The 27,775-nt window shown below is 45.6% G+C and overlaps 1 protein-coding gene across 3 annotated transcripts in view; it reads right to left on the bottom strand.

The window, feature by feature from the left end:
- Positions 1–27,775, bottom strand: part of acss1 (acyl-CoA synthetase short chain family member 1) — a 102,163-nt gene that overhangs the window by 22,859 nt on the left and 51,529 nt on the right. For all 3 annotated transcript variants that reach the window (XR_014597991.1, XM_084021635.1, XM_084021636.1), the window contains one exon: positions 26,614–26,706. Coding sequence is in view for 2 of the 3 variants with exons in the window: in XM_084021635.1 (XP_083877761.1) it covers positions 26,614–26,706 (93 nt within the window). In the remaining variant the exon portion in view is untranslated. The remainder of the gene's footprint in view (positions 1–26,613; positions 26,707–27,775) is intronic.

Below are 27,775 nucleotides of genomic sequence, written 5' to 3'. Positions count from 1 at the left end.
ATTGGTTCTACATGCAGCTTTAATTTCCTTTAATTTCTTAATTTATTGGGGATTTTTCTCCTTTTAAGAGAAAGACGCAGCTGGCAGAGAGTTTAAAGACTCATTTAAAAACAACACACACACACACAGTGTTGGTGATTGTCGAGGAATTGGGTCACATGCACACACACGCGCGTTGTCAGTGATCCTCGACTGTCTTGTCCTGGGGGGTTGGTGCTGGGCCGATTCCGGGTTGGTGTTGGGGGTGTTAGTGTGTCGAGGATTTGATCTCAATTCATTTTCTGCAGAGCTGCACATGTTCTGCTGCTATTCGTTCAAATTAGGGTTAAAGCTTCAAAGAGAATCAGATGGATTTACAGGCCACAAACAAGAAGAGAAGAGGAAGACCTGGCCAGGGTTTTTACACCCCAGTCTAATGGCAGATCTTGAAATAGTCACAAAATGCAATCTATTGGTTTTGGTTACAGGGACACGAATTTTCAAAATGTTTTCACGTCTCTCAGTACTAAAACAATGTCAGTGGAAAGTTCAAATTTATTTTTTTGCTTAAACCTTACGGCCCTTTTCCTAATGTTGGTTTTGTTGCTTAAACCTAAAGTTGCTTTTGTTGCTAAACCTAACGTTGGTTTTGTTGTCTAAAGCTAACGTTGGTTTTGTTGTCTAAACCTTACATCGGGTTTGTTGTCTTAACCTAACGTTTGTTTTGTTGCCTAAACCGAAGGTAGATTTTGTTGCCTAAATGTAATGTTATTATTGCATTTATCCTATTCAAGTGTTCATAGCACCTCCTATAGGCCATTAAGTAAATGTCGCCTATTCCTATCCGATGTGTGCATTCTCATTGGCTGTTTAGAGTAACATTGGTTAGTCACATGACCAGAGCGGCCATTTTATCTGTCAGATAAACAGCATGGGTCGACAGCTTATGCATCTTGCTCCATCTGCCTGAGTGATCCTTGGAGAAGCTTTGTTTGTGAGTAGATGAGTTCATCTATGTTTTTAGAAATTGTTTCTGCTCATATTTAATTGTATTTTAAAATATTCCTTTATATTATTTCATACTATCACTTTTGTATTATTTACAGTTTCACACTTCAACAGCTTGACCACATGAAAGTGCTCGTTCTTCAATAAATGGATGTACAAGTGCACGGTGACAACTTGCCTCACGCTCTTTCATCATTGAAGCTACCAGTGCTACATTAGCCAAGTTTATATGTTGGGTGGGTGGTCGATTGGCGAGACTTCTCTGACGGTAAGCGCTTTGCGTCATTTCCTGTTTCTCTGTGATAGTCGCTTTACCGGCTATGTTTTTCTCTCTAGCCTAACTGTTAATTTAACGTTGTTTCCCTGTTTAAGCTTAAACACACGCTATCCCTGCTTCGGCAGACACATCGCTCACTCTCTAAGTTGCCTCTCGCTAAATTTGCAGTTGTTTGCTCGCTATCTCTGTTAGCTACTTTAGCGCAACAGCTAGCCTAGCAGCTACGACAGCTTCCCTCTTTCCCTGTCCTCCTTCTGTTCTCTCCTGCCCGGTGTGTCTGATGTTCAGCTACTACTCTGTCTCCTTTACTGATAAAGGTACATGTAATAAATGTGGTTCACTTTTTGCTTTGGAGGCGACGATAAATGATTTGGAAGCACGGCTCCACACCAACAATCCTCTGTCGGCTGCCGCTGTAACCAGCCAGCTGACGCTAGCTGTAGACGGTGAGGGCCGACATAACGTAGCAGCTAGCCGTCCCCCGGCAAACCCCGAGTAGCCGGGAGGCTGGGTGAATGTCCAAAGGAGGCATAGTTCTAAACCGAAGCCCAAGGTTAACCACCATGTTCACGTGTCTAATCGATTTTCCCCACTCAGCGACACACCCGCTGAGAAGCCAACACTGTTCATTGGCAGCTCCATAGTGAGACATTTGAAAATAGTGACACCAGCGACCATAGTCAAATGTGTCCCAGGGGCCAGAGCAGGCGACAATTGAAACTGCTGGCTAATGATAAACGTATACAGTAAGATTGTTATTCACGTCGGTGTTAATGACACCCGATTACGCCAATCGGAGGTCACTAAAATAAATTTTGGTTGGTGTGTGAATATGCAAAAATTATGTCGAACTCCGTAGTTTTCTCTGGTCCCCTACCAAACTTTACTAGTGATGACATATAGCCACATGTCATCTATCCACCGCTGGCTGTAGAGGTGGTGTCCAGATAACGATGTGGGCTTTGTTAATAATTGGCAGCCTTTCTGGGGAAAACCTGGTCTGATCAGGAGAGATCCACCCCACTTTGGATGGAGCTGATCTCATTGGTAGTCCTAAAACATGAAAAACCAGTGTTGAGACCAGGAAGCAGAGTTGCAGTCTTATACACTTCTTTGCACCTCCATTAGACCCAAAACCAAAACCACATAAGAACGGTGTCTGTCCCCCGACCACCCAAATTAATTCGGTCCAACAGAAGACGGATTTCACATGAAAACCTAATAAAAATTAACACTTCTGATGTAGTACAACAGAATAAGAGAGTTAAATGTGTACTCTTAAACATTAGGCGCCCTAGTTTCGTGGCGCAGCGCAGGTGGCGCAGGGAGGTGGAGCCGGCGTAATGCAAGTTTCGACCAGCCGCAGCCTTGCGCACGGTCAGTTTGGCAGTTTGGTGGATCGCCTGCGCCAAGATGGGTGTGGCGGCGCAACAGGGGGAGGCGTCACAGATTCAGCTTGCCGCAGCGGAAGTTTCGTGGCAAAAAGCCTCACCGAGACTGCGCCAAAAGCTCGCCAGCTCCAACCTGGTCTACTCTTGGCGTAAGGCGAATTACACCTGGGTTTGGCTGACCGGCGCGCAGTGTGCACACGTCACCAAGACCTCACAGGCAGGTTTCCACAGTTCCAGGCACATTTAAATGCAATAAATAATCACAACAAGCACTATTTAATGCAACTAATTGAATCAACACATGAATTTATATCTAGATAGATTGTCCCGTCACATCTGACGTCAGATCAAAGGCGGATGGCACGCGTAACGGAAACTCAGCCTGACTGAATTAACACAGCTGTAACTTGGACCAAAACATCTACCTCTCTCTCTCCTGTTTTTCATATCTATCCACTGCTAATAAAATGCGTCTATGCCTGAAAAAATCCTAAAAAAAAAATACAGCAGCTCATGCCTCATCGCGCCTCCGCAGTGTCCGTGGAAACGTTGCCGCAAGCTGGAACCGGAGTTGGGGCTGCAGCTGGTCTGAGCGGCACGCAAGGTCCCGGTGTCCCGCCGTTCTGGTGTTGGATGGGAAATCCGGTGCAGCTGTGGAGCGCAGATGATGAAGACGGTGATGATGATGAATGGCCCGGCCGGCTCGTGCAATCACCGGGTTCTCGTCACTATTATGTCTACTGCTGTGCGCCCTGACCCTGTTTAATGATAGACATGCCTAAAATGTGCCTACAATTTCTATAGTGATATAATATCGGCATTATAATTATTATGACTATACGCACGCACAGCGCGTGATGAGCGTGGTGGGAGCAGCGGCACTGCTTCTGTCATTGGGTTGTCAAGTGACGAAACTTGCACTGAAGGAGCTCATTTGATTGGTGAAGATCTGAATCGGCTGTGTTAATCCCACTCCAAGCCTTGTCTCCTCCTCGTCTCCCACTCACGCCTTCTTCTCCTCCTTCTTTCCCACTTGCGCGGGTGGGTGTGACGGGAGGCGTGCCTGCGCTAGCCTGCGCGGTGCACGAAACTTTCAAAGTCCAGGCGGACACACCCCTTCGCTGTGGCGCAGGTGCACTGCGCGCTGACTATGCCTGGTCTACGAAACTAGGGCCCTAGATCTCTCTCATCCAAAGCAGTATTGGTCAATGATTTAATATCAGATAATCATATTGATTTATTCTGCCTGACTGAAACCTGGCTGCGTGATGAAGACTATGTTTGCTTAAACAAAGCTTGTCCTCCCAGCCATATTAATACTCATATATCTCGAGGCAGCAGACGTGGAGGAGGAGTTGCAGCCATTTTTGATTCAAGCCTGTCAATCAATCCGAAACCAAAAGTAAGTAATACCTCATTTGAGAGCCCGATTCTCAGCCTTTCGCACCCAAATTGGAAAACAATGCAGCCAATTCTGTTTGTTATTGTGTATCGTGCTCCTGGTCCATTCTGAATTTTTATCTGAATTCTCTGAGTTTCTATCAAGTTTAGCCCTTAAATCAGATAAAGTTATTATTGTGGGGGATTTTAATGTCCATGTGGATGTTGTACATGACAGCCTTAGTGTAGCATTTACTTCATTAATAGATTCTATTGGCTTCAGGCAGAGTGTACATAAACCAACTCACTGTCATAGCCACACTCTCGACCTCGTCTTATCTTATGGCGTTGAAATTGAAAACTTAATAACCTTTCCTCAAAATTCTTTTTTATCTGACCATTACTTGATAACCTTTGACATGTTGCTGCTGGACTTCGCTCCTCTAGGAAAAAGCTACTACTCTCTGTGTCTATCGGATAGAGCTGTAGCTAAGTTTAAGGAAGTAATTCCGCCAGTCTTGAGTTCAGTTCCATGTCTTAATGAAACGGAGGACTTCTATGTTAATCTTAGTCCCTCCCAGATCGATTCTCTTATAGATGAATCTGGAAGCTTACTGAGAATGACTCTCAACTCTGTTGCTCCGCTAAAACATAAAATTATAAAGCATAAGAAGTTAGCTCCCTGGTATAACTCCCAAACTCATAAGTTAAAACAAAAATTGCGTAATCTTGAAACCATCTGGTGCTCCACCAAACTGGAAGAATCCCGCCTAGTCTGGCAAGACAGTCTTAAAACGTACAAGAAGGCTCTCCGTAATGCCAGAGAAGCCTAATACTCATCTTTAATAGAGGAAAATAAAAACAACCCTAGATTTCTTTCCAGTACTGTAGCCAGGCTGACAAAGAGTCACAGCTCTACTGAGCCATGCATTCCTAGAGATCTTAGTATTAACGACTTTATGAATTTTTTTAATGACACAATTTTAGCTGTCAGAGACAAAATTACTTGCATCTTGCCTTCAATTGGAACCACATTACCCTCAAACTCAGGATTATTAGAAATAGAAACAGCATTAAGACCTGACATATATTTATACTGCTTTTCTCCAATTAACCTTAACCAACTAACATCAATGATCTCTTCTTCTAAACCATCAACCTGTCTCCTAGACCCGATACCAACCAGGCTACTGAAAGAAGTCTTACCCTTAGTTAGCGCGTCGCTACTAGATATGATCAATGTGTCTTTATTAACAGGCTATGTGCCACAGTATTTAAAGTAGCTGTAATCAAACCTCTTCTTAAGAAGCCTACTCTAGATCCAGGTTTTTTTTTTTAGCAAACTACAGAACAATATCAAATCTTCCTTTTCTCCTGTTGGCAATGGAGCGGGCAACCACTGCCTTACTTGAACGTGATCGTGGAGATGATGGACCTTGGTTACTGATTAGAGACTATATGGAAAATGTATAGAACTGCAACCCCCCCCCCCAGGTGTTTAATTTTCTATTTTTTAAATTTTCTTTCTTCCTTTCTTTATTTTCTTTTTGGTTTTTGTTGTTGTTGTTGTTGTTGTTGTTTGTTTGTTGGTTTGTTTACCATTTCCTCCTGTGTTGTACACAAAAGGAGGTGGTTTTGTTGTGTTTGTTGTTGTTTTGTTCTTGTAATAATGTGAGAGTTGGCTGTTGTATAGCCTATGTTTGGAAAATGGGAAAAAAAAATGTCAATAATAAAAAATAAAAAAAGAAAGAAAAACATGACACAGCAAGAAAAAAAAAAAAAAAAAATCTTCCTTTTCTCTCTAAGATCCTTTAGAAAGTAGTCGCCAATCAGCTGTGTGACTTTTTCAACAATAACAGTCTACTTGAGGACTTCCAGTCAGGATTTAGAGTACATCATAGTACAGAGACAGCTCTGGTGAAAATTACGAATTACCTTCTAATTGCTTCTGACAAAGGACTGGTTTCTGTACTTGTCCTGCTAGATCTTGGTGCTGCGTTCGACACCATTAACCATGAGATTCTAATATGTAGACTGTAAAAATGAATTGGCATCAAAGGAACCACATTAAGCTGGTTTAAGTCCAATTTATCCAATCCATCTCAGTTTGTGCATGTCAATGAAAAATCCTCCAGGCACACTGAAGTTAAATACGGTGTTCCTCAAGGTTCTGTGCTCGGACCAATTCTTGTCAACTTATATATGCTTCCTTAAGGCAACATTATTAGAGGACACTCTATAAACTTCCATTGTTATGCTGATGATACTCAATTATATCTATCAATCAAGCCTGAAGAAACCAATCAGCTAGTTAAACTCCAGGCATGTGTTGATGACATAAAATCCTGCATGACCTGCAATTTCCTGATGTTAAACTCCGATAAAATGGAAGTTATTGTACTTGGGCCTAAACTCCTATCGAATACTACCCTAAGAAACCTTGGAGTTATATTTGATCAGGACCTGTCCTTTGACTCGCATATTAAACAAACGACAAGGACAGCCTACTTTCACCTGCGTAACATTACTAAAATTAGGCCAATCCTGTCTCAAAAAGATGCAGAAAAACTGGTCCATGCATTTGTTACTTCAAGGCTGGACTATTGTAATTCCTTATTATCAGGCTGTTCTATTAATCTCTTAAATCTCTCCAGCTGGTCCAGAATGCTGCAGCATGTGTTCTGACTAAAACTAGAAGAAGGGATCACATTTCTCCTGTATTAGCTTCTCTGCACTGGCTCCCAGTAAAATCTAGAATAGAATTTAAAATCCTTCTCCTCACTTACAAGGCTCTTAATGGTCAGGCACCATCATATCTTAAAGAGCTCATTAAACCCTACTGTCCTGCTAGAGCACTACGCTCTCAGAATAAAGGGTTACTTGTAGTTCCTAAAGTCTCCAAAATTAGAACAGGGGCCAGAGCTTTCAGCCATCAAGCTCCTTGTGGCAGCAACACTGTTGGTGACTTGAAAATAAAGTGAAGTTAAAGACGTACAAAGTTGTCTTATTCAGCGACACAACAAATTGGCGATGAGGATGGCGGCCCTGAACCTGAGCTAGCCTCCACCTTTTCTACAAAACCGCTTAAAGCATGGATATGGACCTTCGAGAATTACCTGCTGGACATGTCTGAGTCAGATCTGCCGGATGCGGGAAAGCGCGCACTGCTTATCCATTGTCTGGGCGCGGAAGGTCAGATTTTTCTACCCATTGACGGTCGCTGATGATAAGTATGACACGGCGGTTAAAGCTATAGAGGATTTCTTCATACCACAAGTGAACGTTGTAGCTGAACTTATCGCTTCAGACAACGAAGCCAATGCCAGGGTGAAACTACAGACCAGTTTGCAGCTGCTTTAAAAGAACTGGTTACAACATGTCAGTTTGGGACTATGGATGAGGAGATGATACGGGACGAGATTGTGGAGAAGACTAATTCAACGCGCATCAGAGAGTGTTTACTACTGGAGGTACCGCTCACCAAAGCTTTGACGATAGCACAAAGTCAGGTTTATTGTCATTTCTGCAATATGTGCCAGACATACAGAGGAATCGAAAATGCGTTTCTCTCCGACCAACGGTGCAAAATGACAAAATATATGTACAATAGATAAAATAAATTCTAAGTAGTGCAAGAGACATAGAAAAACACAAAAAACTGAATAGTGCAAAGAAATAGAAAAACAGGAGATGAAAATGTGCAATATAATGGACACACTGTACAATATATAAACTATATAAATATAGATGAAATTTAAACAATTAAAGGCACTGATGAAGTGGAAAGTGACCGGTGCTGTTCCTGATGGGGGGGGGGGGGTGGGGGGGTCAAAGTCCAGAGGTCTTGGAGGCAGAGGGGATTGGAGGGAGAGAGGGGAGGGTGTTGAGCTTCCTTACAGCCTGGTGGATGAAGTTGTTTGCCAGTCTGGTAGTAGAGGCTTGGAGGCTCCTGTACCTCCTCCCAGATGGCAGGAGGCTGAAGAGGTTGTGTGTGGGGTGGTTGGGTCACCCACAATGCTGGTTGCTTTGCGGGTAAGGCGGGTTCCATAAATGTCCAGCAGTGAGGGGAGCGGGACACCAATGATCTGACCAGCAACCTTCACTATGTGCTGCAGAGTCTTGCGGTTGGAGGCAGTGCAGCTCCCGTATACTGATGCAGCTGGTCAGGATGCTGTCGATGGTGCCGCGGTAGAAGGACCACATGATAGGTGGGGGGGCTCTTGCTCTCAAGTTTATGGAGGAAGTAGAGGTGCCGCTGGGACTTCTTGGCCAGTGATGTGGTGTTGATTGTCCAGGAGAGGTCCTCACTGATGTGCACCCCCAGGAATTTGGCGCTGCTCACTCTCTCTACAGCAACACCATTGATGGTCAGTGGGAGTTTAGGGGTGTGGCCTCTCTGGACGTCAATAACTTACGTCAATCACTTATTCCGTGCACTACGAATGCAAGTGATAGATGGTCAGGTCACTTCAGATTCCCGTCTACCTATGCGGTTGAAAGTGTAACAGTGGAGAAACTAGGATGTGCAAAGGGCTCACAAGGTTAAAGTATGCCCTGATGTAAAGCCAGTACAGCAGAAGCTACACTGATTACTTTCTCATTCAGAGAAGCAGTGTCTAAGGAGTTAAAAAAAACTGGTAGAGCAGGATGTTATAGAGTCTGTAGAGTCTTCACCCATTTCTTCACCCATTTCACCCATAGTAGTCATCAAAAGAAAAGACAGACCAGATCCACATCTTTGTGTGGACTTTAGAGAGCCTAACAAGTCAGCTGTAGTCGACGGCTCTCCACAAGAAGGCTCTCTTGGACAGTGTGGAGAGTTTTCCAAGGATCAACAACAAAGAGCCTCAGAAGCTCAGAGAGCTTGGAGACCTGTTACAGGAACTAGTATCAGTGCAGCATGAGGGCAACCTACCTGGGCTGGCTTACCTAGACAAAGCTAGAGGACTGGATCACATAGTGGAGAAGTTGCTGTTCAGCCAAGAAAGATGGATCTCTCAAGGTAGTAATTACAAGCTACAACACAAGGTGCATTTTCCATCATTCGCCTTCTTTGCCGAATTTATCTGCAGAGAGGCCTACATTCGCAATGAGCCAAGTTTCTCTCTGTCCTCTGACAGAGCCACTCTGATCCACATCGCCAACACTGCCAGAGCCAAGACTAAAAACCAGAACACAGAATGTAAAGGCTGGCATCAGTGTTTAAAAGCCCACACACCTGACAATCTGTCAAAAGCCAAGCAGGTCATCATTGGATGCACCCAAAGCGAAGTATATCAGAGCGAGATGTCTTGGTTGAAGCAAGGGATGGACATCCCGAATAACAGTCCATTGACGAAGTTGGATCCTGTCCTCGGGGATGATGGACTCCTGAGAATCGGGGCCGGCTTCATCACTCAACTCTCACAGCAGAGGAGAAACACCCTCTCATCATCTCCGGTCGCAGTCACTTTACTCATTAACTACTACCACGAGAGCGTCAAGTACCAAGGTCGGATCTTTACAGAGGGAACTATACGCTCAGATAGCATCTGGATTGTTGGAGCAAGGATGCATCGCGAGACATCTCCACAAGTCTGTGATATGAATCAAGCTCCAAGGGAAGACAGCCGAGCAAAAGATGGCTGACCTACCTTCAGATCGGCAGAGCACACAATCGCCCTTCACCAACGTATTTGGACCTTGGAGTATCTCTACTCGGCGCACCCGTGGCGGTGCCGCCAACAGCAAGAGGTGGGCTGTGATCTTCACCTGCCTCAGCGTGCATGCTGTTCATATAGAGCTCATGGAGGCCATGGATAAATCAAGCTTCATAAATACTCTTGTCGATTCTTTGCCATTCGGGGTCCCGCGAAGCTGATCCACTCCAAATTTGGCACAAATGTGACCAGCCACGGATAAACCAGGAACAAGTTGACCTCAGGGCATTTTGAGTTATTGAGTTATACAGTTTCTAAGCTTTCCAATGATGTCTAGCATATGGAAGTCTGTAATAATAATAATAATAATTATAATAATAATAATAATAATATTTGACGAAGTTGTGGCCATTTGAATGTATGTTTCTCTGAAAACCGTTCACTGAGAAAACTGGCCTGAAAGATTTGCAAATCTCACCTCACCTCACCTCACCTCACCTGGCCAGAAAGGAAACACAATGGTGCTCATTTGCATCTCATTCAGATAAGCCCTCCCCCCTACAGATGTCACTCAGTGATATCTGGTATCTGTTAGCCTGCAGGGCAGAAAGTATTGTAGTGGTTTGAACAATGGTTATCAAAAGCAGTTATCATGTAGGTAATGCTGATGTAGTGTTAGTTTCGTTAAGCACTTTACTGGACTGATCAGAATTAGAAGGTACTTTATTTAATGGAAATGCTTAAAGTGTACAATGTAAACATTGCAGGGAAAGAAATCCTACAGTACAGTCAGTACTAGAATTAAGTGAAGTCCAGGCCCATTCTCCTCAAAGTGTTTGATTATATCAGTCAGAGTGTCTTTGCCAATTCTGAAAAAGAAAACAAAGTTTCACATCAAGTGTCATGCTAACAGGCACCGTCTAAGTAGCTAGTGCTAATGATTTAGCAACTAGCCTAATGGCCTCAGGTAGGCTAGTTGTTAAACTATTGGCATCACAGTCAATTCAAGCAATGCCAACAGGCCCCTTAGCACCTTACTGTTAAATCAGATGCCCACATTACGAGTCAAAAACCTCCCATTACAGCTTAGTTTCGAGGCATTTTATTTTAAAACGACAGTACTGAGCTAGCTTAGCTAGCTAAGCAAAGTAGATAACTTGAATGTTAACGGAAACTCCCCCCATAAGAAACTGAAAAGTATTCCTACAGACTTCGTTGGCTCCGATGAAATAAGAGGTCCGGGCGGACTTTCTTTTCATCTGCGGCTTTTTGGTGGATGTAGTCATCTCCGACTCCGACATCTCCGAGTATGTCCGTTTGCTCTCTTTCGGCAGCTAAAGAATCCATCCGTATGCTGTACATAAGCTCTTGAGAGAGTTTGTCGCTACATGAATGTCTTCCAAGGAGAGAGTTCTCCTTTCTTCTTCCGTAGCATTTGCAGTCAAAGTTACAGATTTCCTCCATTTCGCTGTCTTTATCCCGTTGAAATGTAACCGTAGATGGGTCAATGAGGTGACCGCTAAATATACTGTCCAACTAAATTTTTTCTTTTTAAAAATATTTTCTTGGAAACTAAAATATACCATATATATTTTGTTAATATCTTCTATGTGTAACCACATACATTTTTCAAAAATCATTAGGCATTTCATTTGTTTTTCTACTGAAAGTGTGAAAAATATCATGTGGTGCGACCGTCCAGTCATCAATCCAGTTTTGGACATTTATCTAAAATGAATCTAAATCTGTTCAAATTTATTTTCTGCCCAATCTGGCATAAATTCTAAAGTGTTTTGTAACCTTGTGTGAAATTACAGTGGTCTTGTAATAATATTACCATTTATTATGCGAGTAAACTTTGTCCGGGTATGTCCATTTTATGAAATATCATGGTGCGACCATGAAGAAACCACCATTTTGGAGCTTTTATTTTGAAAGCTACCCCAAGACAGGAAGTTCTATCACATGCAACTTTGCAAAGGACCCACAGAAGCAGTCAGCAGGTTTGTAACTCTCTCTCATCTTTTGAAAAAACTGCTTTTAAAATGGCTGGTAGATAGTTTCCAAATCTGGATGTCATGTGATATGACCTCATAAAGATGATAAATATTGATTTACTGTCACAAATTCATAATTTGATCATAAATGTCATCATGACCTATCACGCGAAATAAGCAAGTTTTGTTTAGGTGTCCAATGCTATGCCTGTAAATTTTGATTGGAGTTGAAAATATCATGTGGTGCGACCAAATGTCATGTGGTGCAGCTATTGCAGCTAGTGTTCCATGAGTTGTTTACATATTTCAAAGGAAGTTTTTGTGTTTTAATATCATTTTGATGGTTTATACATGATAAAGGTAGTAAATTGTTATATTATTTAAAAGATAAAATTGCGCTTTTTCTTAATTTTTTCACAAATTTCAGAGACAAGGCTTTATGTTTAATGCTTTAATTTGGAGCATGTCATTATGTCCTAATTTTTAAAGTTTTTTTATTTATTTTAACAGATGCCGCTCTCACGCAAAGAGAAGACTGTGCGCCACAAGCAGCGTGTAAACTCTGACCCTGCAGCGAGGGCAGAGTACCTTGCAATGAGAAGAGAAAGGGCCCTAGTTTCGTGGCGCAGCGCAGGGTGGCGTAGGGTGGCGGAGCCGGCGTAATGCAAGTTTCGACCCTCCCAGCCTTGCGCACGGTCAGTTTGGCAGTTTGGTGGATCGCCTGCGCCAAGATGGGTGTGGCGGCACAGCAGGGGGAGGCGTCACAGATTCAGCTTGGTGCAGCGGAAGTTTCGTGGCAAAAAGCCTCGCTGAGACATCGCGAAAAGCCCGCCAGCTCCAACCTAGTCTACTCTTGGCGTAAGGCGCACATAAAGTCGATTCATTCAAGGCGAATTACAGCTGGCGGAGTGGCAGTTTGGCTGACCGGCGCGCAGTGCGTACACATCACCAAGACCTCACAGGCAGGTTTCCACAGTTCCAGGCAGATTTAAATGCAATAAATAATCATAACAAACACTATTTAATGCAACTAATTGAATCAACACGTGAATTCATATTTATATAGATTGTCCCGTCACATGTGACGTCAGATCAAAGGCGGATTGCACGCGTAACGGAAACTCAGCCTCTCGGACCAAAACATCTCCCTCTCTGTCTCCTGTTTTTCATATCTATCCACTGCTGATAAAATGCGTCTAAAAAATCTTTAAAAAAAATACAGCAGCTTGTGCCTGGTCTGAGGTCTTGTGCCTCGGCAGCCTGTTCTCCGTGGAGAGACGCACAACTTTGCCGTGAGCTGGAATCGGAGTTGGGGCTGCAGCTGGTCTGAGCGGCAAAAATAGTTCACTGAAATGTGTTTCTGAAGACATTTTAGGTGAGAAATAACCTATGCAGTTGCTGAATCTGTCTTTATTTTAGATAGACAACGTCAGTTTAAAACATTTTCGAGAGCTTGCGGGCGGCGGCGCCGTCTCTCCGCCGTACGTCCCCGATCCCAAACTGCTCCCCGATCGCTCGCCACAATCCCCCCCTCCCCTCCCCACTGACGCCACAGCCTCAGCCAACATCACGTGAGAGCCCAGCTCCATACCTGAACTGCTCAGGGCAACAAGCGTCTTCTCTGCTCGTAGTTTCAAATGCGGAAGTGAGTCGGGACGAGGTGTGAGCAGGAGCAGGAGAGTAAGCAAGGATTGGATTGCAAAATTTCAATTTTGGCTCAATTGAAAAATCTTTCAAATCATAGACTACAGCTTTAAAATATCACATGCATTTTCATTGAAATCAATCTGCTGAATCTGAAAAAAAAAGCCAAACTATTGTGACAGCCGGCCACGGAGGAGCCTAAAAGGAGAGGTACTAAACCACCAGTATGTGCCATTTCCGGTATTTACACTCCGGCCCCGAGAGGGAGCCCATGGGACACAGTCAGCTAGACCTCCAATCAAGCGTATGCCCAAAGATGGAGTTCCTGTGACATCACTACAATCAGCCAGATGGAAAACACCTGAACCTCGTTGGAGAAACTCGATGGCAGCCAATCACCGCCCAGATTACACGACACAAAAGGGGAAGTGAAACACACACACAGGAGAGTACCTTTGGGGAAATCAAATGGTGGAGTTAGTCGAGAACCTAAGAGTTAAAGTGCTGTGTATGATCGTTGTCTGTAGGAGAAGTCTGCTGTGTGCCACTGCCCTGGAACGTCTGAGAACCCGCTTTGTGTATGACCCTTGGCTGCCTGACTACCCCCCCACCTGCCTCGCCCTGATCTACCTGAGAATCCGCCCCGGTGTACTAGACCCTGCTTCTGGACAACGACGATTCTACTGGATTACGGACTTAACACTGCTGCTAACCTTCACCTCTCACGCCCACAAACTGTCAATAAACTTTTGTATTTCATTTGGTTTTGTTGTGGACAGTGCATTTATTATTTTCAGTCTGGTGACCACTCTAACCAGTCCTGAGTGCACCACATATGGTGGAGAATGCGGGCATCGCATTCTGACTGAAAATAATTAGTCACCCACAAGAAAAAAAATGGAATCAAAGGATTTACAGGCCCTGATTGCGCAGCTCATCTCTAGCAATCAACAGCAGCAGGCCATGATTGCCCAGCTGCAGACCACGGAGCTCCTGCGGGCTGAATTAAAGGAACGACATGAGGCACAGGAGGAGCGTGCCGACAATGAAAGGGTGCGCCGGGTCAACCCTGCACGTTTCCTGACCAAGCAGACCCCCTCCGATGACAAGCCTTCCAGCGCATTTTTGAGAGGGCCGCCGAAAGGGAAGAGTGGCCGGTGGACCAATGGGTAGGGCTAATTGCTCCATTTTTGTCTGGCACTGCTCAAAACACCTACCAGGATTTAGCCACCGACCCCAGGATCACATACACAGCCCTCAGAGAGGAAATCATGAAGCGCTATGGCTTTACTCTAATCACCAGAGCCCAGCGGTATCATGATTGGGTGTTGAATACCCCACAACGATGCTCACCCTGAAAAGCACAAAGGGAAGCTATTCTGGTCCTGCTGGGGTCGTGCCGGACCTACCAGTCCCAGTACTCATCGGTCGTGACCTCCCCCTCCTCCGTCCGTTGTGGTTTTGCCTAGCTACAAGGAACCAGCGAAAGCCCCGAGAACCCACCTCGCCACCACTTCCTAGGCAGCGCCACCCTCCATCCCGCCTCTGTGGGTTCCAGGATGTAGACCCACAAGCCTCCACCGAGCCCCTCTCCGAGGGAGAGGCCAGCGCAGCAGCGGCGGTGGCTGAAGAGGAAGCTGGGTATATGACGGCGAGGGAAGATGACGGCGGAGAGAGGGGGGCCCCACAAGGCGAGGGGGAAGTCGACCTTGGGGACATGTTCCCCCTGAACCCCGCAGCTGACATGCCCCCACTGGCAGAGCCCCTAGCAGGGAGATTTGGGTCTGCCCAGCTAGAGGACGCCAACCTCACCAGCGCTCTGCAGCAGGTCTCCGTGGTCGACGGGTGGCTCATCGACGGGGTAAGACAACTCACATATCCCCACTTTGCCATTAAAAAGGCCTTACTTTTTCAAGTTATCCAAAAAGCAGGTATAACCAGTGACTTGTTGTTAGTGCCCTGTCCTTTTGTCCCCTCTGTGCTCCGCCTAGCCCACTCGCACCAGCTTGGTGCTCACCTAGGGGTAGAGAAAACCTTGGAGAGGATCAAGGTGCGGTTTTACTGGCCGGGTGTCAAAATAGCAGCCGAGGACTTCTGCCGTAGCTGCCCCGAGTGCCAACAGGTGGTGCCAAGACCCCATCACCGCAACCCATTAATCCCTCTGCCTATCATTTCAGTCCCGTTCAGCAGGATAGGGATGGACCTGGTCGGCCCCCTGCCATAAAGCGCCAGAGGCCACCAGTACATCCTGGTGATCCTGGATTATGCCACCAGGTATCCCGAGGCAATCCCCCTGCGCACCATGGCCTCCAAGGGAATAGCCCGTGAGCTGGTAATGATGTTTTCACGGGTAGGCATCCCAGAGGAGACCCCATTCATGTCCCGTATAATGAAAGATTTGTGCACATTGTTAAACATCACCCAGTTAAGAACCTCAGTATACCACCCGCAGACCGATGGGTTTGTAGAGCGATTCAACCAGACATTGAAACAGATGTTAAGAAAGGTTATTGAGAGGGACGGCCGAAACTGGGATCAGCTCCTGCCTTATCTGTTGTTCTCCATTCGTGAAGTGCCCCAGGCTTCCACAGGGTTTTCTCCCTTCGAGCTGCTGTATGGGAGACAACCCAGAGGACTACTGGACCTGGCCAAAGAAGCCTGGGAGCAGCAGCCCTCACCCCACCGAACCCTGGTGGAACACGTGGAGGAGGTACAGAAGAGGATGGCCACCCTATGGCCCATGGTAAGAGAACACATGGCGGCCGCCCAGGCCGCCCAAGCCCGCGTCTACAACCGAAGCGCACAGCCCCGGGTGTTCAACCCCGGAGACCGGGTCTTGGTACTGGTGCCCACATCAGAGTGCAAGTTTCTGGCCAAGTGGCACGGACCCTATGAAGTGATCGAGAGAGTGGGAGAGGTTAACTACCGCATCAGCCAGCCCGGGCGACGACCACCAGAAAAGGTATACCACATTAACCTGTTGAAAAAGTGGGTTGCCCGGGAGGCATTGTGTGCTGTTTCTCTCCCACAGGCCCGGCCAAAACGGAGCCGATCTTGGTACCCATGGGTGAGCAGTTGTCTGAGAGACAACGCCAGGACCTCCAGGAGCTGATAGACCGCCATAGGGATGTGTTTTCTACGGACGCCGGCCACATCAACCTCCTCCAGCACCACATTATCACAGAGCCTGGAAAGCAGGTGAAACTGAGGCCGTACCGGATCCCCGAAGCCCGGAGGGAAGCTATCCGTCAAGAGGTAAAGACAATGCTGAAGAACGGCATCATAGAAGAGTCCCATAGCGGATGGAGCAGCCCCATTGTGCTGGTCCCCAAGCCGGATGGGTCCGTAAGATTCTGTAATGACTTTAGGAAGTTAAATGAGATCTCCAGGTTTGATGCCTACCCCATGCCCAGAGTGGACGAGCTGATCGAGTGGCTGGGGAAAAGCCGCTACATCTCCACCCTGGACCTGACCAAAGGCTACTGGCAGGTGCCCCTGGCTCCAGCGGACAGGGAGAAGACCGCCTTCACTACCCCGGATGGACTGTTCCATTACATCATGCTTCCGTTCGGCCTCCACGGAGCCCCGGCCACCTTCCAAAGACTGATGGACCGGGTCCTCCGGCCCCACCGTGAGTATGCTGCTGCCTACTTGGATGATATCATTATACACGTAGAGGAATGGGGGACTCATCTCCAACAGGTCACAGCCGTGCTGAAAACACTACGAGGGGCAGGGCTGACCGCCAACCCCAAGAAGTGTCGCCTCGGCCTCCGGGATGCCGACTACCTGGGATTCACGATTGGGCGCGGATGCGTCAAACCCCAGGCAGGCAAGGTCGAGGCGATCCGAGAGTGGCCCCGCCCCCAATCCAAGAAACAGGTACAAACATTCGTGGGCTCTCTGGCTACTACTGCCGGTTGTCCCCCATTTCTCCTCCCTTGCAGCCCCCCTCACAGACCTCACCAGGAGCCGGCTGCCGGACCAGATCAAGTGGACCAAAGAGACGGAGAGGGCCTTCCAAGGACTCAAAGAGGTGCTCTGTTCAGGACCAGTGTTGGTGACACCGGACTACACACAGCCCCTCGTGGTCCAAACCGATGCATCCGAAACAGGGGTGGGTGCCGTCCTGTCCCAACTACAAGGAAATGAGGAACATCCCATAACTTACATCAGCCGTAAACTTCTACCCAGAGAACAAAAGTACTCCACAATCGAGAAAGAATGTCTAGCAATCAAATGGGCCTTAGAAGAGTTAAAATACTATCTGTTGGGGCGGCACTTCACCCTTGTTACGGACCACGCCCCTCTCGTCTGGATGTCAAGAAACAAAGAGACCAATGCCAGGGTCACCCGCTGGTTTTTATCCCTTCAGCCCTATGCCTTCTCCGTCGTCCACAGGTCTGGAGCTGCCCATGTAAACGCGGACGCCATGTCTCGGAGAGACGCCCTGGGGGGCTGGACAGCCCCGCCCTCCTGGGCGGAGCTGAGGGGGAGAGTGTGTGACAGCCGGCCACGGAGTAGCCTAAAAGGAGAGGTACTAAACCACCAGTATGTGCCATTTCCGGTATTTACACTCCGGCCCAGAGAGGGAGCCCATGGGACACAGTCAGCTAGACCTACAATCAAGCGTATGCCCAAAGATGGAGTTCCTGTGACATCACTACAATCAGCCAGATGGAAAACACCTGAACCTCGTTGGAGAAACTCGATGGCAGCCAATCACCACCCAGATTACACGACACAAAAGGGGAAGTGAAACACACACACAGGAGAGTACCTTCGGGGAAATCAAATGGTGGAGTTAGTCGAGAACCTAAGAGTTAAAGTGCTGTGTATGATCGTTGTCTGTAGGAGAAGTCTGCTGTGTGCCACTGCCCTGGAACGTCTGAGAACCCGCTTCGTGTATGACCCTTGCCTGCCTGACTACCAGGCAAAATCAAGCAAAGGGGAATCAAGAAACTGTCAGCAGAGAAAGCAAGCAGTTGTCAAGTTTTTGGTCAGAAATTAAAAGTTTTCTTTTAGCAGGCAAAAAAGACGTCATCACCAAAAAAAAAAAAATGCAAAGAAGAGTTCTGACCAAGCCCCTCAATGAACTCCATACTCAGTATCAGAAAGAGGTAGAACAGCATTTCTCCATGTCATATAGACAATTTGTTCGATATCGGCCATTTTACATCACAGAGCCAAAGTCCAGGGACAGAGACACATGTGTATGTGTTGCACATGAAAACATAAGGTTGCTAGTTCAGAAACTTACCATAAAAGGGCTTCTGAAGACGGCCAGCATCTCAGAATTGTTGAGCATGATTGTGTGTGACCTTGAGAAAAAGGTTTGTATGGATCGTATGTGTCCAAAATGTTGCTTTGACGAGGTTGAATTGCCAGAATTAGAGTGTCTCTTGGGAGCAATGGGAGCGGGTCAGATCTACTAATAGTGAGAAGACCTTTGCCAATGTTGTAAAGTGCACACACACAGGAACAATGCAACAACTCAAAGAGCTCTTCCAAAGAAATCTTGAAGAAATTGCTATCCATCAGTACATCTGGATTCATCAAGCAGAGCAGTTTCTTTATGTAAAAAATACACTCACCGACTCTGAAGCTGTTCTACATGTCGAGTTGTCTGAGAACTATGCCTGCAAGTTGCATAGAGAGATCCAGTCATTCCATTTCGGAGGTAACCGAAAGCAAGCGACCATCCATACAGCTGTTCTCTACACTGTAGGTGGACTCAAGTCATATGCAACAGTCTCAGACTGCCTTCGTCATGATGAGAGTGCAGTGTGAGGACACGTGGAGCCCATCTTGAAAGAGTTGCGAGCAACCAACCCCCAGATAACAACATTACACCTCATCAGCGATGGACCACTTACTCAATACAGGAACAAAGGGAACTTTTATCTCTTGAGTACTGTGCCATTCCTGTTTGGTTTTGCGCACATAACATGGAATTTCTCAGAGAAGTATCACGGAAAGGGTGCCCCGGATGGTGTTAGTGCTGCTGTGAAGAGGGAGGCAGACCAATACGTTCTGGGCTCCTCATCTCACCCAGATGGTCCTACCAGGTCCTTTCTCTGGACCACCTACCCCGATCTGCACCTGAATTCCACGCCGTCTCTGTCACCCTTCCTTTCAAGCTCAACATCATAGTGATCTATCGCCCACCCGGTCCTCTCTGTGACTTTTTAGATGAGATGGATGCCCTCCTGAGCTGCTCCCCTGATGATGGCACACCACTCGTCGTCCTCGGTGACTTCAACATCCACCCGGGAAAGCTGCACTCATCTGAATTCATTGACTTCTTCTCCGCATTTGACCTTACACTCTCCCCCTCTCCACCAACTCACCGGGCCGGGAACCAACTTGACCTCGTCTTCACAAGATCCTGTGGCATCTCGGCACTCTCTGTTACCCCGCTCACCGTGTCCGTCCACCACTTTGTGACTTTCTCCCTCCCCATGAAGCCCACCACATCCCTCCCCTCTACGCCTCGAACTGTCACCAGCCGCCGCAACCTGAAATCCCTCACTCCCTCCGCTCTCTCCTCAACTGTTATTTCCTCACTACCATCCTCAGAACAGTTCTCCTTAATGCCTACTGAGGAAGCCTCCCCCATCCTGATGTCCTCACTCTCCTCTTCTTTGGACACTCTCTGTCCCCCAATCTCACGACCTGCTCGATCATCTCCCTCCCCTCCCTGGCTGTCTGAACCTCTGCGAACCAACAGATCATTGTTGCGAGCTTCAGAGAGAAAATGGAAGAAATCGGGCCAGCACGAGGACCTTGCTCACTACCACCACCTCCTCTCTGACTTCACCTCAACTGTTTCGGCAGCTAAATCTGCCTTTTACCTGGCAAAGATCAACTCTTCTGCCTCCAACCCCAGGAAACTCTTCTCCATGTTCTCCTCCCTCCTCACCCCTCCTACCCCTCCCCCTCCTTCCTCCCTTTCTGCTGATGACTTTGCAACTTACTTTACCAAGAAAGTAAATGACATCAGCTCCTCATTCACGCCTATTCCCTCCCAGAAAACATCTCCCCCAACTCTCAACTCTGATGGCCTTACCAGCTTTAGCCCCCTCACCCCTGAAGACGTTCACGCACTTGTTACATCTAACCGTGCCACCACCTGTTCCCTTGACCCGATTCCCTCCTCTCTTCTCCAAGACATCTCACACGACATCTTGCCATTCCTCACCACCCTGATCAACTCCTCCCTCACCTCAGGTGTCATTCCAGCGGCTTTTAAGACTGCTACAGTGAAGCCCCTCCTTAAAAAACCCACCCTAGACGCTGCTGACATCCAAAGCTACAGACCTGTATCTCTTCTTTCATTCCTCTCTAAAACCTTGGAACGTGCCGCCTACAACCAACTGTCATCCTATCTCTCGCAGAACAACCTCCTTGACCCTAATCAATCAGGATTCAGGACTGCTCACTCCACTGAGACGGCCCTCCTCACGGTAACCGAGTCCTTGCGAGACGCCAGAGCCTCATCCCACTCCTCCGTTCTCATTCTCCTCGACCTATCTGCTGCATTCGACACAGTCAACCACCAAATCCTCCTCTCAACTCTTGCTGAACTTGGCATAACTGACTCTGCTCTCACCTGGTTTACATCATACCTGACAAATCGCACCTTTCAGGTCACATGGAATGGCTCTATGTCCAAACCCTGTTCTCTGGACACGGGTATTCCTCAAGGCTCAGTATTAGGACTGCTTCTGTTCTCACTATACACCAGATCACTAGGTTCTGTTATTACATCGCATGGATTCTCCTACCATTGCTACGCAGATGACACCCAGCTGTTCCTCTCTTTTCCCCAAACCTCTGACACTCACATTGCAACTTGCATCTCGGGCTGTCTGGCTGACATCTCTGTCTGGACAACTGCACATCACCTCAAGCTTAACCTGAATAAAACCAAACTCCTCCACCTGTCGGTCACTGTCGAGGGCATCACAGTATTACCTTCCTCAACTGCGAGGAACCTGGGTGTAATCCTCGATGACCAACTATCCTGCACCCCCAACATCACTGCTGTGGCCCGATCCTGCAGATTTGCCCTCTACAATATCCGCAGGATTCGGACCTTCCTCACAAAGGATGCAACGCAACTCCTTGTCCAAGCACTGGTCATCTCCCGCCTTGACTACTGCAACTCTCTCCTGGCCGGACTCCCGGCCTCTGCGATTAAACCATTGCAGCGCATCCAGAATGCTGCAGCACGCCTTATCTTCAATCTACCCAAATTTTCCCATGTGACCCCCCTCCTCTGTGACCTCCACTGGCTCCCTGTTGCAGCACGCATCCAATTCAAGACGATGGCACTGGCCTTCAGGGCCATCAATGGAACGGCACCCATCTACCTTCAAACACTCGTCAAACCTCACGCCCCAAAGCGAGCACTTCGCTCCTCTACTTCAGCTGGCTGGCTGGTACCACCATCGCTGAAATCAAACAAATGTCGCTCAGCAAAGTCCAGACTCTTCTCTGTTCTGGCGCCTCAGTGGTGGAACGATCTCCCGACCAATGTCAGGACAGTCATTTGCCATCTTCCGAAAAAGGCTCAAGACTCACCTGTTCAGACTTCACCTCAACTCTACATAGCATGACCCACTAACAACCCCCCCCCCCCCCCCCCCACCCAAAAAAAAAAAAAAAACCTTACCTATAGCACTCTGATCATAGCACTGTTGCTCTTAATGTACTACTTTACTCAGATGAGGACCTAACACTTGTTCTATTTTTAGCTCTTACTTTATCGGCAATGATACGATGTGGTTTCTTTGTTTCCTTCTTTTGACAAATGTACTTATCGTAAGTCGCTTTGGACAAAAGCGTCTGCTAAATGACCTAAATGTAAATGTAAATGTGGAGGGGAGCTGCAGACCCCGCAGGACTTGTATGACATGTTGGCAAAAAAGTCTGGAACAAGTATACATTACTGCTGGGTAAGTGAAGATGCCATAGCAAAATATGACGACATGTTCCCGGAGGACATGAGAGCTGTAAAGGGCACTTTAAAGATCTACCAGATCTTGTCTTCCCAACCAGCACAAATCAGGCACAGGGAGGTGCTTTTGCAAACATGCAGAAATGAAAACATGCTCATGTTACCAGCCTGTACAAGTTGACCTGGGGAGCACCACATCCAACATGGAGGAGGCCTCAACCTCTGTAGAGGCATCAACATCTGAGGAGGCCTCAACCTCAGAGGAGGCCTTAACATCTGAGAAGGCCTCAACATCTGAGTCACCGAGGGAGGAAAGTGATCAGGAGTTACGTGGCAAATTGATCGTGATCGTAACATACGATGAACTTCCATACGTAGGCCAGGTTCTTGACGTTGTGGGAGAAGAAATCAGGGTCAATGGGTCAGTCAGGGATTAAGAACATATTCATTTCGCCCCAAGTTCCAGATGCAATATTCTACTACAAGAGAAATGTTGTAGCAGTCATTTCAGAACCTGAACCAGCAACATCTCGCTGTTCTAAATTGAGAAGCCAGGACTGGAAAAAGTTCCTGGGGTTAAGAAAATACCTAAACCACATTTCCAACATTCATATCAGAATGAGGTTGATAGTATGAACAGTTTGATGTCTTCAAGTATATGTGTCTGAATTCATCTAGTTCCTTACTGATTTATGCAATGTTTACAAAAAGATACCGTGCAGTTCACTAGACGAATGACAAAAGAATGACAATGACATGTGAAAGTTAATTTGTTATCAAAAATGAAATGAAATGAAATGAAAAGAGATGTTTTTCTTCAATATTCAAATAAATAAAATCTGTTTCAAATATATTCCATGCAAATTATTGCTTCCTGTTCTCTTGATTTTTAAGAGTTTTAAGCTGGTTTCATCATTTGGTGCGACCAACCATCATGTGGCGCGACCATTTATAGCAATAACTGTAAGCAAAATGAATAAGTGATGCCATCTTTCTGTGGCAGAAACTTAATCACTGATGAGGTAAACTGAAGTTAGTGTCAGTTTTCTTACATTTGCTTAATTTTTAAATAAATACATTTTAAGATGATTTACGGTCGCAACACATGACATTTTGAAGGGTAATGACCAATTAATTTACGTGAAAAAACACCAAAATATCGTAATTCATGATTTTAACATGTATGCATGTACACATGACATTGTAAAGCTTTGACCAATTGCAATAGAAATTCTTATTTATTGTATTTTTAAATTTACCTATTAAAAAACCTTATCTGTCATTGACCCAGATAAAGCGTCTGATATCTTCCGTTCCAGCTCCTCCACTGCGGCCCACGGGCGCTGTATAATTAGCCATGTGTTTCGCTTCTAACGTGCAGCTGATTGGCTGAAAAAATAACAACAGCGCGTGAATGGCCAACGGTAATCAGTATGGAAATGAACTGCATCGCCGTACATGCCCCAGCAAAGACAAAGGCAAAGGCAGATTTTTTCCAAAATTACAAATACAAAATGTATATTTTTAAGGCAACCAATACTGTTATCTGAAACATGGAGTGGCTTCTTCATGATCTCAACTTGCATATTCTGCAAAAAAACGAAAATCACTAATTTTGAAAAAAAAAAAGCTTATTTCGTCGTTTATGCGAATTCATCCCACCCGACTTGTAGGAGGTTTTGCTGTGGCGGTTCACAAATTTCAAGGGAGCCTGCTAAGAGCTGAAAGTACTGCTACAAGATGACAAGGAGCCTAACGTCTCCAGGCTCCTCAGCAAAGAAGGCTGTAAATGGATCTTCAATTCCATTCCTCTCATATGGGTGGCATCCAGGAGAGAATGATTGGGATTCAGATTCAGCCTTCTCATCTTACCCACAAAATACTGTCAACTCTCATGGCAGAGGTGTCCGCCATAATCAACGCCAGACCTGACAACCTGTAGTGACGTTTCTCAGCTTTTCTTGGTTCCAATAAACATCACTGGTGACTGACTGCAGACTAGAATCTTACAATTCTTGAGTACATGAGGTATCAAAGAATATAATGTCCAGAAGTTTGTTGAGTTTGTAAGAAGGTCTTGTGGTTTATTTGATTTAACAATAACAAAACAAAACTGACATCTAATACTCAAAACAAACAAAAGAGCAGAATGTGGGCTAAGCCATTGTAGAAAAATGTTTTGCTGTGTAGTCAGCCACACCTGGCAGTCTGCCCAACCCCATTATAAGCACACCGCCACTCCAGCCCGATAGAGGACGCCAAAAAACACAAAGAATATTAAACAGAATATGGCTCCTACACATCCAACTCAACAGATGTGAATGCTCCATTGCTTTGTACTCCAACCATGATACTTCATCAGAAAGTCTGTAGTCCTCCTCCTCCTCCAGGGTGCTTTGTTGATGCATATCTACACCGCAGACAATGGAGAAGAGTGCAGCACTTGGCCAACACCTTTTGGGAGAGGTGGAGGCACGAGTATCTCTCCACACTCCAGAGTCGTTGTTGCCTAAACGTTAACACTGTGCTTGGGTGGTGAGTCGCAGTGCCGTTGTGTGTACAAGAATTGAGTTCCACTTATCAATCCCGTTTTCTTTATGATGTTTTTTAATATAATTAATCATTTTCCCCCACACCAGTCCACAAAAATGTTGCCTGACCTGGTACCGGTCTGCCTGACCTGGTACTGATCCGCCTGATCTGGTACCGGTCCACATGACCTGGTACCGGTCCGTGGGGTAAACAAGATTGGGGACCAGTGGTCTAAACCACAGTTGGTTTTGTCGTCTAAAGCTAATGTTGGTTCAAATGTAAACGTGCAGATTATTGTAATTAGATTGTTTAAAAGCTGCCAACTGGATACAAAGAGGTCTGTATTTGAACTGGTCTGACGTCTGCAGGTCTCCCTGTGGCCTGAAATGACTCTGATTTGTAATCTTTTATGAGTACACGATCACATGACAACAACCTGATGCCATAAAGTATCTGTGAGGACTCACTTGGTCTCCCTGAAGCATTTGATTTAGATATCCAGGCCTGATTGGTGGCTTCTGTTGGCCGTTTGCCGCCAGTTCCCAGGAATCAGAAGCAACTGATTGTTTGTCAGATGATTAACTTCCAACCAGGGGCCGTTTCAGAAAGCAGGTTTAGTGAAAACCTTGAGTTAGTTAACCCTGAGATGAGGGAAACTTTGGTTTTTCAGTTTCACAAAGCCAGTTCAGCATTAAATCTGAGTCAGTTACCCAGGTAACATACTCCGTGAACCTAACCTGCTCCCTAGCAGGTTTGCTTCAACAAACCGGGAGTTTCTCCTACATGTCTCCGCCTTTTTCCGGAATCTGAACCAACTCTGAAGAAATGTGCCGTCCTTTCCTCTTACTTTCTTTTTGTAACTGGGGGGATTACACCTATATGAAAATGATAATTTCTTTATTGCGCTACTTTGTGAACTACAGTAGTCAAAGCCCTGTTGCCTGCACCGTAGGCAGCATTGCTAACCATTACAACACAGTGTCGCTCTGCAAAGCTGAACATAAAGCGTTATCAACTTTAGATCAATCGACTGTTTCATTCAGTTATACGCATTAAGTCGGGCCGTAAATAGCTATCACGCTTTCTATCTCTACTTTGCTGCAGTTACGTACCGTACAGTAATCTTAGTATCGGAGCTCCATTGATGATGGCCTTGTAGAGTCGGCAGGCACGCGCATAACTCAGAGTTTACATACTCAGAGTTGATTGAACTAATTCAGAACTGCTGTTCTGGAACCGAAAACTCTTGAGTTTGACAGCTCAGAGTTGGTCAACCTAGAGTTCAGGTTTTGACTCAGAGTTTGTTAAACCTGCTTCCTGAAACAGGCCCAGGTCACATTGTATTGATTTGAAATTATTATGAATTAAATGACTTGACTTATGTGAAAGAAAATGGAAAGTGAAAGATTCATCAGCTTGCACCATCAACAAAGGCATTAAGTTAATATAAAAAGTTACAAGAATTCAGGAGTAAAATGAACTGGAGGATAAATATCAGCTTAAATAGAATAAAATGAATCAAACGGAAAAGACAGTGACTAAAGGTATGAATAAATAGTCCCATAATAATTATTATATAGCTCCTTTTGCTCAATGTTGTTTGAGCACAAACAAACTGTTTTTATGACTGTAGGATTTAACTGTGTATTATATTATTAATAATAATTATACATATTTTATAATGAAGTTATTATAATACATGTATATCTAAGTAATGTATTTCTCATTATCATTATTGAACAAATTATTTATTAGATTGACCTTTATGTCTTTATTATATGCCTTAAAAAAAGTAGTGTCTCACCAGTCTGCCACCAGGTGTCCACCAGAGGACACCGTCCCTCTCCAACCACACTGTGGAACCAGTGCCAGGCCTCATGGTTAATGGGCTCTCCCACTGCACGCACGCACACACACACACACACACACACACACACACACAGTCAGTCAGTCAGTTAATATTTGTAATGGGGTTATCAATAAGTTGGATATATTGATCTCTGGCATGAGTCCAGTTTTAATAATATATGTGCCTTTTATGAATAGACACAGTGTTGAATGAACTCCTATCTTAAAGTCACAGAGTCCAAATACACTTATGAGGTACTTGTACTTTCCTTGAGTACTTCCTCCTCCACTACATCTCTGATGTAAATATTGTACTTTTTTCACTCAGGCAAAACAGATGGTTTTGACAAGTGAAGCCAAGGCTAGAGTGACTTAAAATGTTGTTCTCTTTGATGGCCATCAAGGGCGACTCTTCTGGTTGTAAAAAGAAGTCTGATTGTATGGAAGTCAATGAGAAAATTACCCTATGACTCTAGGACACATTGACATGGGTCATTCTGCATCAGGAGTACTTTTACTTTTGATACATTTTGATGCCAATATTTTTGTATGTTTACTTAAAGGCACAGTGTGCGGGATTTATTGGCAGAATAAAATATTAATATTATTATTAAAATATTATGAAGAGTACGGACAGAAGGCTCGATCCGTATGCGCAACTTACGTAGAGCATAAATGAGCCTTTAGTCTACGTATTTGTGCAATATTCTTATGCTTAATTTTCAGTTGCAGCCCCGTTGTTTTTGTGCCTGTGGGATTACACCTGAAAACTATAATTTCTACATCCCACTACTTCGTGAACCACGGGAGTTGAACCACTGTTTCCTGCACCATTACCGCTTTCTAAGGATGAGCTTGTTTTCTCCAAACACTCAGTAATATCTGATAACTCTCTCCCGGTTACCATGGTGGATCGTAGTATCGGAGCTCCATTGATGATGGCTTTGTAGAGTCGGCAGGCACGGGCGTAACTCAGAGTTGATTGAACTAATTCAGAACAGCAATTCTGGAACCGAAAACTCAGAGTTGGTTGACTCAGAGGTCAGGGTTAGGTTCAGAGTTGGTTGAGCCTGCTTTCGGGAATATACCCCGGAAAATGAGAATCACTGTGTTTTCGT

Source organism: Eutrigla gurnardus (assembly GCF_963514095.1).
Source record: "Eutrigla gurnardus genome assembly, chromosome: 11".
Classification (NCBI taxonomy): domain Eukaryota; kingdom Metazoa; phylum Chordata; class Actinopteri; order Perciformes; family Triglidae; genus Eutrigla; species Eutrigla gurnardus.
Note: the sequence above shows the minus strand (reverse complement) of the source record. Positions and strands in the feature narration are given on the sequence as shown.